At 38.9% G+C, this 15,636-nt stretch overlaps 1 protein-coding gene across 19 annotated transcripts in view; it reads left to right on the forward strand.

The window, feature by feature from the left end:
- CCDC158 (coiled-coil domain containing 158) overlaps positions 1 to 15,636 on the forward strand; it is a 114,811-nt gene that overhangs the window by 19,810 nt on the left and 79,365 nt on the right. For 13 of the 19 annotated variants that reach the window (XM_016422980.2, XM_016422985.2, XM_016422988.2 and 10 more), the window contains 4 exons: positions 3,313 to 3,533; positions 4,489 to 4,619; positions 14,252 to 14,579; positions 14,960 to 15,036. In XM_016422980.2, coding sequence (XP_016278466.1) covers positions 3,313 to 3,533; positions 4,489 to 4,619; positions 14,252 to 14,579; positions 14,960 to 15,036 — 757 coding nt within the window. The remainder of the gene's footprint in view (positions 1 to 3,312; positions 3,534 to 4,488; positions 4,620 to 14,251; positions 14,580 to 14,959; positions 15,037 to 15,636) is intronic. The other 6 variants (XM_016422986.2, XM_007495750.3, XM_007495757.3 and 3 more) reach the window with 1 other exon arrangement.

Raw genomic sequence — 15,636 nt, forward strand, 5'->3', positions numbered from 1 at the left:
TTACCTTCTGTCTTAGAATCGATACTAAGTAAGAGTGGTAAGGGCTTGGCAGTTGAAGTAAAGTGACCTATCCAGGGTCATACAGCTAGGAAGTGTCCAAAGCTGGATTTGAACCCAGGACCTCCCATATTTACTCCTGGGTCGCTCTCCACTGAGCTCCCTAACTGCCCTAAGATTATTGTTGATAATTGTGCTTGCTTACTTTCCATGTGTTTTTCATGTTTTAAGTGTTTGTAGATTGAATATTATGCACACCTCTGGTTTCCTTTTGGAGGAATGTATCTTAGATGTTCCTCTTTTGTTGAAAATTCCCCTTTCTTTATGATTAGGTTCAGTTTTACAGACCGTTATTTTGTGCTGTCTTCCAGTTCCTTTCCAGTCCTTTTCCAGTATCACTTTCTAATCTTTTTGATTTCAATAAATGTGGAATTGATTTGCCTTCCTGTTTGAAAAATCTGTTATTATGGAAATTCTGAACTTTAATTATATTTAACCTTGGAGTTTTAACTTTTCTCTGTTGGTGGTTTGTTTATTCTATCAATTAATACTAGGTATCTGTTTTCTAAACCAATGGGTAATTTGCTTTAATGATTTCCTGCAGTTTGGTAATAAGGCATTTAAAATTACAGCGTTTTCCTGAGAGAGCTAGAGAGATATTATCTCTATATATTTTATCTTTAAGGTCAGTAACCTTTATTTGCATTCTACATATAAATATATGTTCTTTGAAACTTGTAGCTTCTTCTGTTCAGTCAAATTTTCTTCCATTTAAGTATGTTTGATTCTTAAATCTGTTCTTTTTTTTTTTCCAGAAGCTCTCTTATTTTGGGGTTCTTGTCTATTGTTTTCTCTCAAATTATTTACTCTTTTATTTGTATTGCTTTTTTTTTTCTTTTCAGATTTCTGATTTCTTGACCTAATCCTGATTTCTTCATTTAAAAGTATTATTTCTCTTCAAGAGCAATTTAGAATTATGCCTAAGGAGTTAGAAAGCTATGTATTTGACCCAGCACTACCACTTTAAGTCTGTTTCCCAAGGTGATCAGGGAAAAGAATTTATGTGTTCTTAAAATATTTATAGCAGCTTTCTTTGTGGTGGCAAAAAATGGAAAATTGAGGGGATGCCCATCAATTGAGGATTGGCTGAATAAGTTGTGGTATATAATTGTGATGGCATACTACCACATTATAAGAAATGATGAGCAGTTTGGTTTTAGAAAAACATGGAAAGACAGTAAAATGAACAGAACCAAGAGAACATTTTTTAAAGTTACAGCAATACTGTTTAATGAGTAACTATGTATATCTAAGCTATTCTGAGTTATATGATTGTTCAGGACAACTATGAAGGACTTATGAAGGAAAATGCTATCTACTTCCAGAGAAAGAATGGATGTATGGTAGTATCAAATATTAGCAGTTTCTAATTTGAGATTGGGAGGAAGGGAAGGAAGGAGATAATTTGGAATTTAAAATGTAATAAAAAATTTAAGTGTTGCTTCTCTTTTAAACAATTCTGAAATTTCTTCTTGTTTCATTATCTCAAGAAGGGAATTTATGAATTTGTGGTATTTATTGTTTTATTCCCTTTTTCTTTGGTAGGTTTTGTTTTGATTTCCATTAAAGCATAACATTTCATTGCATTTGAGGACTTTTCTGGAATATTTACTAATTTTTCCTTTTTTTTTTTTTGGCAGCTGGGTTTATACACAGTGTTTTTCTCTTAGCATTTTTGTCTCAGCTTTTTTTCCCCCCTCTTTTTTTTGTAATTGGCTTCTCTCCTCAACTATTTGGCTCCTCTATTACTGTTGGGGCCTGTTTTCTACTGTGCAGACTACTGAGGATGGGGAGCTTCAGCTTCCCCAATTTGGGGGTGTGTAGGACCCATCCCAACCTTTATAAAATCTAACAGTGATTTGGAGGCTCCATATTCTCAGTGAAGTAAAAGGCTTGGCCATGTGCTCTTTGTGGAAGAGAAAAAAAATTTTTGGAATAACGACTGCACAAAATGAGATCTGTTTATCTAATATGGAGAGTGTAGCAAGATTATTAAACAGTTCTAGGGTCCATGTCTAGGGGACAGAGGATTCTAGGATAGTAACTCATGGAATATTAAAGTAGTAAACCTAAAACCATGTAGGAAGATGGATTGGGAGAATTAGGAATGTGTGAAAGCTAAATAGTAAGTTATATGTAAGAGGAAAATGGGAGACACAAGGTGTGGTAATAAAAGAGAAAAACTTTAAAATTCTAAATCTCAGGGGTACCTTAATTCTAGAGCCCTTGAAGTCCCAAATATGATCATATTAGTGTGTAGCTGAAGTAAAATGGAAAAGGAAGTCACTAGAGTTCAGGAAAGTGATGAATTGTGTAGTTAGACTGGGGGGAAAGCTAATAGGACTGTTCTCAAGGATAATGGCAGGAAGCAACAGGTGGAGAGGAAGGCTGAGAGCTTAATGTCAAAGTTATTATGAGAAATGACCTGGAAGTCTGTATATGATAGTAATAAGGATAGAGACATGATAATGAAATCAGATGTCATAATTCACAAAAACAGGTCATTAAGGAGAGGAATCATCTAATCAGCAGAGGGTAGCACATCTAAGATTGTCATCTTCCTTCCTGGTCCCATAAAGTACTTCTAAATTTTTTTTTTCTGATTCCCACCCTCACTCCAGCATTTAGTGTACCTCCTGCCCTCCCCTTGCATTTATTTTATATTAATCAGCATATACATTATTTCCCTTAGTAGAACTTTAGGTTGCAGAGGGCAGAGACTTTAATTTTTGTCTTTGTATCCCCAGTGCCTAGTACAATGACTGGAAATAGTTGACATTTCATAAATGCTTGCTTGCTTGTTGGATGAATGAATGGTTGGGGAAATTTGTTACCAGTGGAGAAGGTGATAAAGGATTCTTGGAGAAGAGCCAGATTTTCATTAAAGTTGAGAGGGAATTCTAGAATGTAATGGGATAGGCTGTGATTTCTAAAGGCAAAATAGAATGGGTGGAGTGGGCCTGTGGAATAGGAATGAAGTTTGAGCAGCAGGCATTGTGAGTGTGCCAAAGGCCAGTGTGCTAGTGGGAATGATATGCCAGACTTGGGGACCCACTAGAATAGGAAGCACGAGAGCATGACCTTCTATCTCAGCAGAATTCAAGTCCATCTGTTGCAAGGTAAACTAGCCTTTGGGAACATGTGGGCTCTCAGCTCATGGGGGAGAGAATGGCATCACAGAGCTGCATCCTAAGGGCAGTTGTATGAAGCTGGAGAGAGATGAAAGTGTGCAGTGATGGTCTTCTTGTTTTCCAGGTTCTGCCAGTCCGTTTTTAGTGTCAACTTGTCTTCGTGGTGCAGTGAATGAAAACCCTTCCACACCGGTGGCTTTAACACAGAACCCTTTATTCACTAAATATGAAATGGAACTTGAAACCCAGCGAAAAGTTATCCCTTACCCTGGAAAAGAACATATTGAGCGGGTTTTAGAAGAGTATTCTCATCAGGTGAAAGATTTACAGAGAAGACTGAATGAAGTGAGTTCCCCTCTTGCTTCTTGATTCACACTCAGAACTTAGTGTGAGAAAAGTACACTTGTAAATTGCTTCAGATGCATTTGATCTTTTAATACCTAGAATTAGTTTGATGAAAATTAATCAAAACAATCCTGAGTAAGAATATGGATTGGAAAACTATCACATATAATCCAGGGTCTCCCACATTGTTCCTACTTAGAAGATCAGTCACACTTGGTGGCCATAAGGATGAATGGCCCTTCTGTGATATACTCTTTTTTTTTTAACTCTTTACCTTCATTCTTAGAATCAATACTAAATATTACTTCCAAGGTAGGAGAATGATAAGGGTTAGGCAATAAGTGACTTGCTCAGGGTCATACAGCTAGGAAGTATCTGATACCAGATTTGAACCCAGAACCTCCCATCTCCAGGACAATCTTTCTAGCTTATTTGTCCTCTTCTTCCCCTATTCTTAATGTTTTTGATGAGAATAGACTAGGAATCAATTCAAGTAGTGCACTAAAACTTTTAACATGTTCACTAACTTGTAAGAATAGTTTAAGAATATCACGTTCTCTCCACAAATTCCCTAGTAATAAAAAAAAAATCCTCAGGACAATTGGAGGTAAGCAAAAAACCATGTTAATTGGTCTGTGAAAATCCACAGATGTAGCAGCTTAAGAGAGCTGAGTAATCAGAAGTAGGTTTACCAGGTAACATTCACAGAAGGATATAAAGGGCAGATGCTACATCCATGTTTTAGAGGGGAGTTTCAATATAGTATAGATGAACAACAATGTTATGACCTGCCCCATGCCAGGCCTCCCTGCCCAAAGAGCTGCAGGCAAAGTAACATGGGAGAATGTGACATAGCTTCAAGCTTGGGGATTGGCTTAGATGATTTAACAACATTGTACAGGAATGTTGATTACTGCCCTAGATGGATGAAAATGAGAAAAATAATGGTATACAGTCTGACATTGAACTCTTTCAGAGTGCTGAGATGCATGAAAAACAGAAATTCCATCTGAGACAGTCAGTCATCGACTTGCAGACCAAGCTCCAAGAGATGCAGATGGAGAGAGACGCCTTGGTTGACATCAGGTCGGTGTGTGAGAGACTAGTGAGAGTGTGGCTAGTGTTTCATACTAAAGACTAAAGGTCACAGATTTTAGAGTTGGAAGTGATAATCCACTAGCTGGGGGACCTTGTTCCAAGTTACACTGAGGTTTCTCGTTTGTAACTGCTAGCATTCATAGAGTACTGTAAGATTTATAAACCTGTTCCATTGATTCCTTGGTCCTCAAAACAATCTTGCCAGGGAGGTGCTCTTATTCTCCCCATTTGAGGGCATGGAGGTCAGATGAGGGGCAGTGACTTGCTTAGAGTCCCACCTCTAGTAAGTGACTGAGGCTAGGTTTGAACTTCCTGACTTCTAAATCTAGTGCTTTCCACTCTGAGCTCCCTAGGAGAGTGAATGAAGCGATATTTGTGGCCCATCCCTACATTAGGTCCTTTAATTATTTAATACATTGCTCTGCCAATGAAAACACCAAATTGATTTTTTTCTAAATATTTGAATTATTCAATCCTTTCATTCTTTTGTAGTAGTTGAATATATTTAATTCTACATTCCCTGTTCTTGTTGGGAAACTACATCAAGTGAGACATTAGTATTGATCTTGAACACCTATGAAGGCATTTATGCCATTTTTTCCAAGCCTTTACCTTCTGTATTATAATTGTTTCTGAGTTTTGATTCTAAGGCAGAAGAGCAGCAAGGGACTAGGCATTTGGGGTTAAATGACTTGCATAGGGTCACATTGCTAGGAAGTGATTGAAGTCACATTTGAACCCAGGACTTCCCACCTTCAGGCCTGGCTTTCTCTCCACTGAGCCACCTAGCTGCCCCTATGCTATCCACTCCTACCATTGAGATAGTAGTTTGGTAAATGGAACAAACCTGATCTCATGTGAGTTTGGAATCTTGGTTTCCCATTCTAGGTCTTACTAATGAATTGAACAGATTATTTGGTTTCTTGATGTTCTTCTTTCCATCTACTTGAGAAAGCTCTTTTGGGATAATTTAGGGAATATCTGGAAAATATTTAGGGCCTTAGAATTTAGAACAAGAAGAGAATGTAGAGGTCATAGATGACTGACCCCTTCCTTTTACAGATGAGGAAGCTGAGGCAGAAGGAGGTAAAGTGACTTACTCAATGCTACACTGAGAGTAAGGGGCAGAGTTGGGACTTGAATCTAGGGTCTCAGCATCCCAAAATCCCAGCCTTTTTCTTCACTGAATCACAAAGTTTTCTAGACTAAATCCCCCATTTTACCAAGGAGGAAACCAAGGACCATAGAAGAGTCAATGCCTTGCACAAGATTGGAATACAATGGGAAGCTTGTTACATAAATTGAAGGTATTGATTGGCAGTGTTTTGCCTTTCCTATTACTTGGGCTAAAGAGAATGCACCTTGAATGGGACCTAATGCCAAATGAGTCTTTTCAGATGTAGAGTAATTCCAACAAGCATAAAGATTCTTCTGGGAAACTTAGTTTTCTTTTCTCTTTTCCATATTTTAGTCTCTACCCATCTTAACTATAATGATGATAGATTATCTAGTACTTCACAACTTATAAAAAATGTTTTCCTCACTACCCTGAGAAGTAGTTAGTACAAATATGATACTCTATTTTACAGATGAGGAAACTGAGGCCCAGAGTCACTTGTCCACAATTACCTGACTGCTCTGTAGTGTGACCGCAAAAATATGGGTTTCAAGAGTGTGAATTGCCAAACTATAAATATAATTTTTAGTGTCTTGATTTAAACAAAAAATAAGTGGTCGCCATGGGAAAAATTCCCAAATATGAAATACCCAAGTCAGCTGGGTTTTATGTAGATTTTAATTAATACGAATGAAGAAATTAAAGAAAGGGAGAGAGAGAGAGAGAGAGAGAGACAGAGACAGAGAGACAGAGAGAGAGAGAGAGAGAGAGAGGCAGAGGAAATAGTAGGAAAGGGCCTAGGCCTGAGCTTTAAGAGAGACTAGTCAGTCCTTAATCACTCACTACAAGATTTTGTCCCAGGCAAAACTTTAGTGTTCAGAGAGACCCTCCAGTTCAGTTCCTGAGCTCAACTAAGTTCAGCCACTGAGAGACCTCCAATTCAGCTTCCTAAGCTGAACTACCTCCAGAGGCCTCTGACCTTCTTTTAAAGAGATGTCCTATGTCACCTTCCCTAAATTTTCACATCTACCAAACACAGTAGATGTTTTCCAAAGGACTGACCATTCTTAATTCACATCTTGTTATCACCTTCTTAATTCACATCTTGTTATCACCTTCTCTGGGTAGACTAAAACTTCTGAGTATTTCACACCTTTGCTAAGGTTGTCCCTTGCAAGTTGCCTGACCTTTTAGTGATTAATTTGACCTTCATAGGTACTTAGCATCCTTTTGTATTAGATCTAAAAATAGACCTAGCTTAAGGGCTTTTGGCCTCATTATAAGTATGGGTTGGGGACTTTTTCATTGTTCAGTAAGGAGTTTTACAACTTTATCTTCTCCTAAAGTATGCCTAAGTATGGGTGGAGTAATGTTAGAGTTCCCAATACATTCCTGATCAAGTACCTTCATTGTTTAAAATGGGGAATAGCTTTAACCAAATGTTTTAAGGTAGAGTCTGAAAAGTTTTAAGATTCTCAGTAGCCTAATTATAACTTGATCTCAGGGCTTTTGCCTCAAAGTCCAGTTCTCTTACCATCTTACTCTATTGTCTTTCACCATACAATTTTGCTTCTCATTTAATCCATAGGTTCTCAAAATGTGTTACTTATAGTCAGTCAGCAAATATTAAGCACTTATGTGCTCCAGTCTTTTGATATAAAGAAAGGCAAACTCATGACCCTTACATTTCATGGAGCTCACAGTCTAATGGGATTCATAGTTCATAAACAGTTTTGTACAAAAAATCAACACATATATGGAATAAAGTGGGCTAACCTCAGAGGGAAAGCACAAAGGGGATAAGGAGGATGGGGAAAGACTTTTTTTTTTAACATTATTTTATTTGGTCATTTCCAAACATTATTCATTGGAAACAAAGATCATTTTCTTTACTTCCCCCCCCCCCCCCCCAACCTCTCCCATAGCCCACGAGCGATTCCACTGGGTATCACATGTGTTCTTGATTCGAACCAATTTCCATGTTGTTGGTATTTGCATTAGAGTGTTCATTTAGAGTCTCTCCTCAGTCATATTCCCTCAACCCCTGTAGTCAAGCAGTTGCTTTTCATCGGTGTTTTTATTCCCACAGTTTATCCTCTGCTTGTGGATAGTGTTTTTTAGATCCCTGCAGATTGTTCAGGGACATTGCATTGATCCTAATGGAAAAGTCCATTACCTTCGATTGTACCACAGTGTATCAGTCTCTTTGTATAATTATTTCCTGGTTCTGCTCCTTTCGCTCTGCATCACTTCCTGGAGGTTGTTCCAGTCTCCATGGAATTCCTCCACTTTATTATTCCTTTTAGCACAATAGTATTCCATCACCAACATATATACCACAATTTGTTCAGCCATTCCCCAATTGAAGGACATCCCCTCATTTTCCAATTTTTACAGAACACAGGACTTAGCTAAAACTTGAAGGAAACTGGTAAGTCTTTAAACATCCTCCAGTGATCTTTAGGGTGAACTCATAGTTAGTGTAATGCTTATATTTTGTTGAATTAGTAATTACTATTTTACTGAAATATTAATAATAATAATTAATAAAAACACACCTAATTCACAGAGAAATAAATGTTCTACTTAATAATTCTGGTGAGGTTTAGTGATAATTACAAAAGGGAACAAGGGAAATTGGTACATGTGGTCTTTTATATTATTTTACCAAATAATTCATTGACTAAGACTAACATCACTCTTGAAGATCGTTTCTTTTCCACTCTATCTTTTCCCAAACCTCCCAACCCTTCATGCTGACTTGTGTGACTCCTCCTTTGTAATTGCTTCTGCTTATTCTTTATGTTGAGAGAAAGGGCTCTCCATTGATGCCTCTCTGAGCATGGAGGGTTGTGAGTAAGTAAAGAATTAAAAAGCTTTTAGGAAATATTTCTTATGTGCCAAGTGCTGAGCCAGAGTCAGCAAACATTTATTAAGGGCCTACTATACCTCTGGATAAGTAAAAAAGGTACAAGAGTCCCTGCTCTCAGAGAGCTCACAATTAAAGGGGGAGAGAGCACAGAGAAAGCTGAAAAGGAAAGAGGCAGTTATCCAGTGTGTGGGCAAACTCATATAGGTAGGATTGGAAAATGTTATTGTCATTATGCAAAAAGAAGACTCTCTGGAGTTGACAAAGTCCAGGAAAGGAGCTGGTGAGAAATGATGAAGAGAATTTCCTGGATGTCCTCTGTAAAGCATGGAGGATCTGGGCAGAGCAATTGTATGCTGGGAATACAACTGAAAAGTCAGACCCAGTTCCCACACCCAAGGAGCTCAATTCTAATGGGGAACACGATTCATAAAAGAAGTTTTAACTTCTAGATGATGGCCCTCAGGGTATGATGGCAAGGCAGAGGATGACCCTGCATCTTCTTTAATGTCTTTCCATTGCCAACACCACATCAGTTTTTAATGTTGAACTATTTGACAGTGCCAAGAACTTTCTTTTCTGAGTCTTCAGTAGCCATGGGGCCTGTAGCATCTACAGGAGCCATTCCTAGCTCACATCTTCACTAGGCTTGCTTCCCTGAATTACATCTGTAGGGACTAGGCCATGGAAGCAAGGCCAGTGGCCTGGAGGGTGCTGCTGTTTCCAGGCTTCTTGGGATAACTTGCCTATCAGTGACAGTTGGTGGTTGGCATTGTTGGTGGAGGGGTTGTTAGTCCCTTCTATGGGTGCCCTCCCTTGTAGTAACGTAGGCCCACAAAACAAGTGTTCACCTGTAGGCAGCTGTGCTGAGTGAGCTCAGAGATAATGAACATCATTTTGAAGGTTTGGGGGGATTTTTAAAATAATCTTTGGATTCTGGATGTCCTAGGCCAGTGATGGCAAACCTTTTAGAGACTGAGTATCCAAACTGCAACCCTTAGGCTACATGTGAGCCCCCCACCTTACCCCAAACAGGGGAGGGAGGAAGTGCTCCCATTGGGCTGTTGGCCAGAGGGGCAGGTGTTGAGAGGAATGTCCTCAGGTGCGTGGAAAAGGGGAAGGGAGCAGCCTCTCCAGTATGCATGCCATAGGTTCACCAATACCGTCCTAGACCATAGAGATGCTGAAACTGCTTTCTCTTTGGTACATAATTTTTGTGGCAAAGTGGTTTGCCAGGCATAGGGAAAATGTCTAGTCTGCTCTCTTGTTGCTCACATGACCCAGAAGTCTTCTTTGGCTCTTTTTTATGGCATCACTATAATCAGCCCTCACTCCACTCCCATTAAAAACTGAGATGGGAAAAAAAAAAGCTTATTGAAAAATAAGTATAATTGGGACAGCTAGTTTGCTCAGTGGTTTGAGAGCCAGGCTTCTCATGTACCCGCTTTGAGGGAATAATTAGAAATAGCAAGCCTACCTCCTTCCTACTGTACTAACATAATTTTTGTCTCCATTCCTTAGCATGGAACTGACCTTCCCCTAGGCCCACCTAACAACAACAACAAACAACAGCAACCACTCTTTTAATACCCTTTGAAGATACTGAAGTTCTGCAGGGTCACTTGTATTTTTCCCCTCTTTAGAATGTCAGTAATACATCATCATATATAGTTTCTTCCAATTGCTTAAATAAATATATCTTTCTTGGTATCTCTTCAGTCTTGTGTTTCAGAGATCCTACTTAGCTCTGGCCTTTTTGTCAGAAATTAATTACTCCATTCTTTTGGCTTATTGTATTCTAAGATCTCTTCTTGTTTATAGAAGAAGCTTCCAGAGCTTGTGTAATTCTGATTGTGCTTCTTTGGTGTTTTAGATGATTGCAGTATTTTTTCTTTGATGTAGGAACTCTGGATTTTTGCTATGACATTCCTGGGACTTTTCCTTTTAGGGATTCTTTTAGGAGGTAATAATTCTTTCTATCCCTACTCATTCCTCTGGTTTTAATTGACCTGAGCAGTTTTTATTTATGATTTCTTTAAGTATGATGTACAGGGCCTTTAAAAATAGATTTTAGTGAGTCCAGAGATAATTTTTTAAAATGTACTTATTATAAACTTATACTTATTATATTCCATCTTGGAATCAATATTTTGTATTGGTTCCAAGGCAGAAGATCAGTAAGGGCCAAGCAATGGGGCTTCAGTGACTTGCCCAGGGTCACAAAGCTAGGAAGTGTCTGAGGACAGATTTGAAACCAGGACCTCCTGTCTCTAGGCCTGGCTTTCAAACCATTGAGCTACCTAGCTGCCTCCAAGTTCAGTGATTCTTAAATTATTTTTCTTTGACCTGTTTTTCAGATTGTTTTAAAAACTTATATATAACATCTTTTGTTCTTTCAGTTAAAACATTTTTTGGCCTCATATCTCTTACTATCTTTTAGAGTCGCTGATTTCTGTTTCTTCTAATTTTCAGAAAGTCCATTACTTGGCTAAACTTTAATGCTTTTTATTATAAGCTATTTCTTCTAGTTCCATTGTTTGCTTCTTTTTGTCTCTTTTTTTATTCCTTGTTTCATTTTTTTCTGGATAGTCATATGTCTTTGGAGAAAATCCATTTTTCAGAGGCTGCTCTGGCTTAGCTTCGTGATCCTGGGCAAGTCACTTAATCCCATTGCCTAGCCTGTACTGTTGCTTTGCTTTGGAATCAATACAGGATAATGATTCTAAGTCAGAAGGTAAGGATTAAAGAAAAAAAAAGAAAATTCATTTTTCTTAGGATCTCTGTTTGTAATTATTAGGTAGTTACACTTTCAGGTGAGATTTTTTTGGGGGATTCCTAGACTTAGAGAAAACTTTTTTATATTGATTGGGGTCTTCTTTTATCTTCAACGTTAATTCCTGCATTCAAGCTTTGTGCTAGGTTCAGGCTTTACCTCTTGGCTATACTTTTGGATGGGGATAGTTGACCCTGTTGTTTTAACCCTGGATCATTCCAGGTCCTGTGATGATCTCTTTTTATTTCACTAGTTTAGATCTCCCTGGATCCTTGAGGCTCAGAGTTTTGGGTCTTCATGGACCTCTATGGTATCTCAGGGAAGCATCTGAGAGGCCTCAGAGTCCATGTGCTTTAGACTTTCCTTGACTGAGCACTCCTAGGCCTCACTGGTTGCTGCTACTCCCTGGGGTTCTTCTAAGTTCTCTAGGGTTTTTTTTTTTACCCCCTCTAGATTTTCTAGAGCCTTCCATTCTTACTGCTTCCAGACACAGATCCCTACACAATGTTTGTCTCTAGATGGCCTTTGTTGCACTGAGATGCTTTGTCTGCCCCAGGGCTTTGCTGGTGGCCTCCTGGGCTATTGGCTTTCATTTTTTGAGTTCAATTCTAGAGTCAGAGAATTCACTTACAGTTACTTCCCATTGAGTTTTTTAATCATGGTTCATTCTGCTGTGAGTTAACGGGTTTTTGTTGGAGTAAGTGTATGGGAGCTGACTGTTCTTTAGGCTCCTTGCCCACAGTATTGTTCTCTTCAATACTGCTATGCTAGAAGCTGGCTGATGGTCTGGGGGATGCAGCTAGTTCCTGCGCTTTTTTACCCACGGTATTAGACTATCTTCACTAGGGCATGAAGGGAAGTGGTAGCTTGTAGTCGAGGCTATGGTTCATGGTTTAATCTGCCTCACACATCTTGTGTCACCTTGTTTTTCCCTCTGAGTACTCCATTATTTCATCTAGGGTGATTTTATTGCCTCAGGGGTGCCCGCTGGTTGGCAGGAACAGGTATTGGTAGAAGGGATGGTAGGCCCTTTCTCTACAAGTGTTTTTCCCTTTGATGATGGCTTTAGGGCTGGCCTGGAAGCAGAACTGATGGTCTGGAAGGGCACTGTTGTTCCCAGGACTATTATAAGCGGGAAAGGAAAAATAGAAGGTTAGCAACTTCTGCAGATCTTAACTAAACCTAGGTGATGTAACGAATAGAGCACTGGTAGTGGAGACAGCAAGACCTGATTTCAAATCCTGCCTCAGATACTTTCTAGCTGTGTGGCCCTGGGCAAATCTCATTATCTATAGCTGCCTCAGTTTTCTCATTTAAAAAAGGAAGCAATTGGCCTGGATGTCCTCTGCTGCTCTAGGTCTAAGATCTATGTTTGTGAGCTAAAGTTTTAGAGGGAAAAACTGCCCAGTCTTTGACATCAGAAGCAGAATTGTTTAGTCTGTGATTCACCTGTTTCCTGTATTGACTCTTCATATCCAGTAGTCCATCCTTTGTTCCTGTTTCCATGTGAGAGACATGTAGGATGAAAGAGAGCATTGTCTGAGCTCTGAATAAGTCAGTATTGGAGTTCACCCTTGGACTCTTGAATTTCAATGGGACAATCATATATTTCTTAGATTGGCATCTTTGCCCTTCTTATCAACTTGGCTAGTCTCTTCAGTGAAAGATCCAAGAGCTCTTATAAAGGGAGAGATAAATGTCTGTTTAGCTTTGCAATTTCTTCCTGTTAAGTCAGTTTTCTTCCCAAAACAGAAAATAATTCTAAGTGAGTATAAATGTCACATGTCTGAAGAAATTATGTCCGAGGAACAAGTCTCTCCATTGTCATTCATGAAGCTCTGTTAATGATTATTTTTTAATCCACTGTGCAATTCCACCTCAAGAACAGAGCATCATATTTTTTTCCAAGAAGAAACAATACATATTAACTTTTTACAGGAGAAAATGTATATTATACTTTTAATTTTTGAGTCATCCAAATTCAACTTTGAATAAATAATCAGCCAATGCTGGGAGCCGTCAAAGACCACGCTGCTTGACATGGTCCATGTGGAAACTGGGGACTGCAAAGCAGTCCCCAGGAAGGATAGAAACACCCACTGGAACCCCTCTAAGTGACTTTCCTTATTAACATCCCTTTATTATTGGAATTGCTATGATTATTATTCTTACTTAGCCCCAGGAAAAATAAATGAGAGCAACATGCTTGCAGGGTTAATACAGTTGTCCCACTCTGTCCCCCTGGGATATTACCAGGAGAGCCCACTTACAAAATTAAATCTAAGGATTCTTATATACTCACTTAGGTAGGCCCATCTTGTCTAGGCATAAAAACTTCTAGTAAATCTGTGCTCTGAATTCCCTGACCTATATCTGGGTCATATTAATTCTACCCTCTGATCCTACCCTTAGCAACAATGTTTCATTGACTACCTCCCTAAGCTTCCTGTCTGTTGTTAAGTTCTATGGAAACAAGTATGTTGAGAATGAAACTGTGTGCCAAGTAGATGTGTGATCATGAGGGTATAAAATAAAGCCAGGCCTCAGCCAACGTGGAGCAGTTTATCCTCTGAAACCTGTGCTGTGGGTTGAATGTGAAAGCAGTGTCCCATCCATCATTTCGCCAACACTCTCCCACCTCCAAGACTCCATCCCTGTGGGAGGCTAGCCCACCCCACACAAACCAAGGCAATATTCTAACTGAAGCAAGATTTAAATGTCCAAAGTAATACATTTTTCTAATATATTTTTAGTTCCACATTCATAAAAAAAAATTTTAATGACATATTTGCAAGATAAAGCCTCCTTTGAACTAGAGTTTAAGTATGTTTTGTTTTCTTCTATTTAACTTTGTTTCCTAGACGAAGGGAGACCCATTCTCAGGATGATCTGAGGAACCAGCTCCAAAATACAGTTCATGAACTTGAAACTGCTAAGCGCCTTCAGGAAGATATGCTGAGGGAGAGCAATAGCCAGACAGAGCAGCTCAGAAAGATAATGCTCAGCCATGAAGGTGTGCTTCAGGAAATCCGGTCCATTCTGATGGACTATGAAGAGACCACAGGCAAGAGAATATATGAGCATGAGACCATCTCTTCTCTCCACGTCCGCAACTTGGGCACAGCTATTAGTAAACTTCTAAGAGAATTAGACACGGAAGTGTCTTATCTTAAAGGGAGGATTTTTCCAGTAAGTGGTGAGAACACTACTTTTTTTTTCTTACCATCTAGTTTTAGAAGTTTCTGTGTACAGAGTATATTAAAATTCATTAATTAATATCACTTCTTGGAGGGTTGTTTTTAACACGTGCTCATGATGGAGTAAGCTCCCATCTTATATGCTAATAAAGTTCTTGCCAGAGTGGCTTCCTTCCAGGCTCAGCATCCTCACTGGCATCACTTAACTTGCATTATCTTGGGGTGGGGTATAGAGAAAGTCAAGGATCTAGAAGAGAAGTCCTATAAGGTCCTTGGTTTTCAATATTATCTGTCATTTGAGTATTACAGGAGTGAAGGCTTGGATGTGCTGCTCACTACCTCATCACAATCTTTTAAAAAAAATTCCACCAGGTAGAAGACCAACTTGAATCATTGAAAACTGAATCACAGAACAAAATAGAGCTGCTTCTTCAACAGCATCAAGACAGGTACATCCTTTTCTTTGTTTATTTTAAGACACCAACACCACTGGGGGGTGCAGTGGACAGAGGGCTGGGCCTGGAGTCAGGAAGACCTGAATTCAGATGTGACCACTTATATCTACTTTGTAACTGGTAAGTCATTTTACCTCAGCTTGCCTCCGTTTCCTTCACCTGCAAAATGAGGATAATAATGGCATCCACCTACTATCAAATGACTTAAGATTTGTAAAGCACTTTACTGACTTTAATAAGTGCTCAATAAATGCTAGTTGTTATCATCATCATTTTAGAATTTCTATATTTCTAGGAAAATTAACAAAAACAAACAAAAAAAGCTTTAAGCTGTTCAGCTAATAATGTTTGGTAAGTACTAACTATGGGTTATATGCTTTGGATACAAGTATAAAAGAGAGACCTTGCTTTCATGAGACCGGTTCTATTAGGGAAAATAAGGGGAATACATACAAGTAAATATAAAATGTATCCTCAGCAAAAGCAGTAAAGGTAATTTCTAGCAGGAGGCTGAGTGTGTATACCTGGGAGACATTGTTAGATGAGAGGGATTAGCAGTTAGCAATCTAGCTGGGCTTTGAAGAGAGCTAAGGA

This window comes from Monodelphis domestica, chromosome 6 (genome assembly GCF_027887165.1).
Source record: "Monodelphis domestica isolate mMonDom1 chromosome 6, mMonDom1.pri, whole genome shotgun sequence".
In the NCBI taxonomy this organism is placed as follows: Eukaryota; Metazoa; Chordata; class Mammalia; order Didelphimorphia; family Didelphidae; genus Monodelphis; species Monodelphis domestica.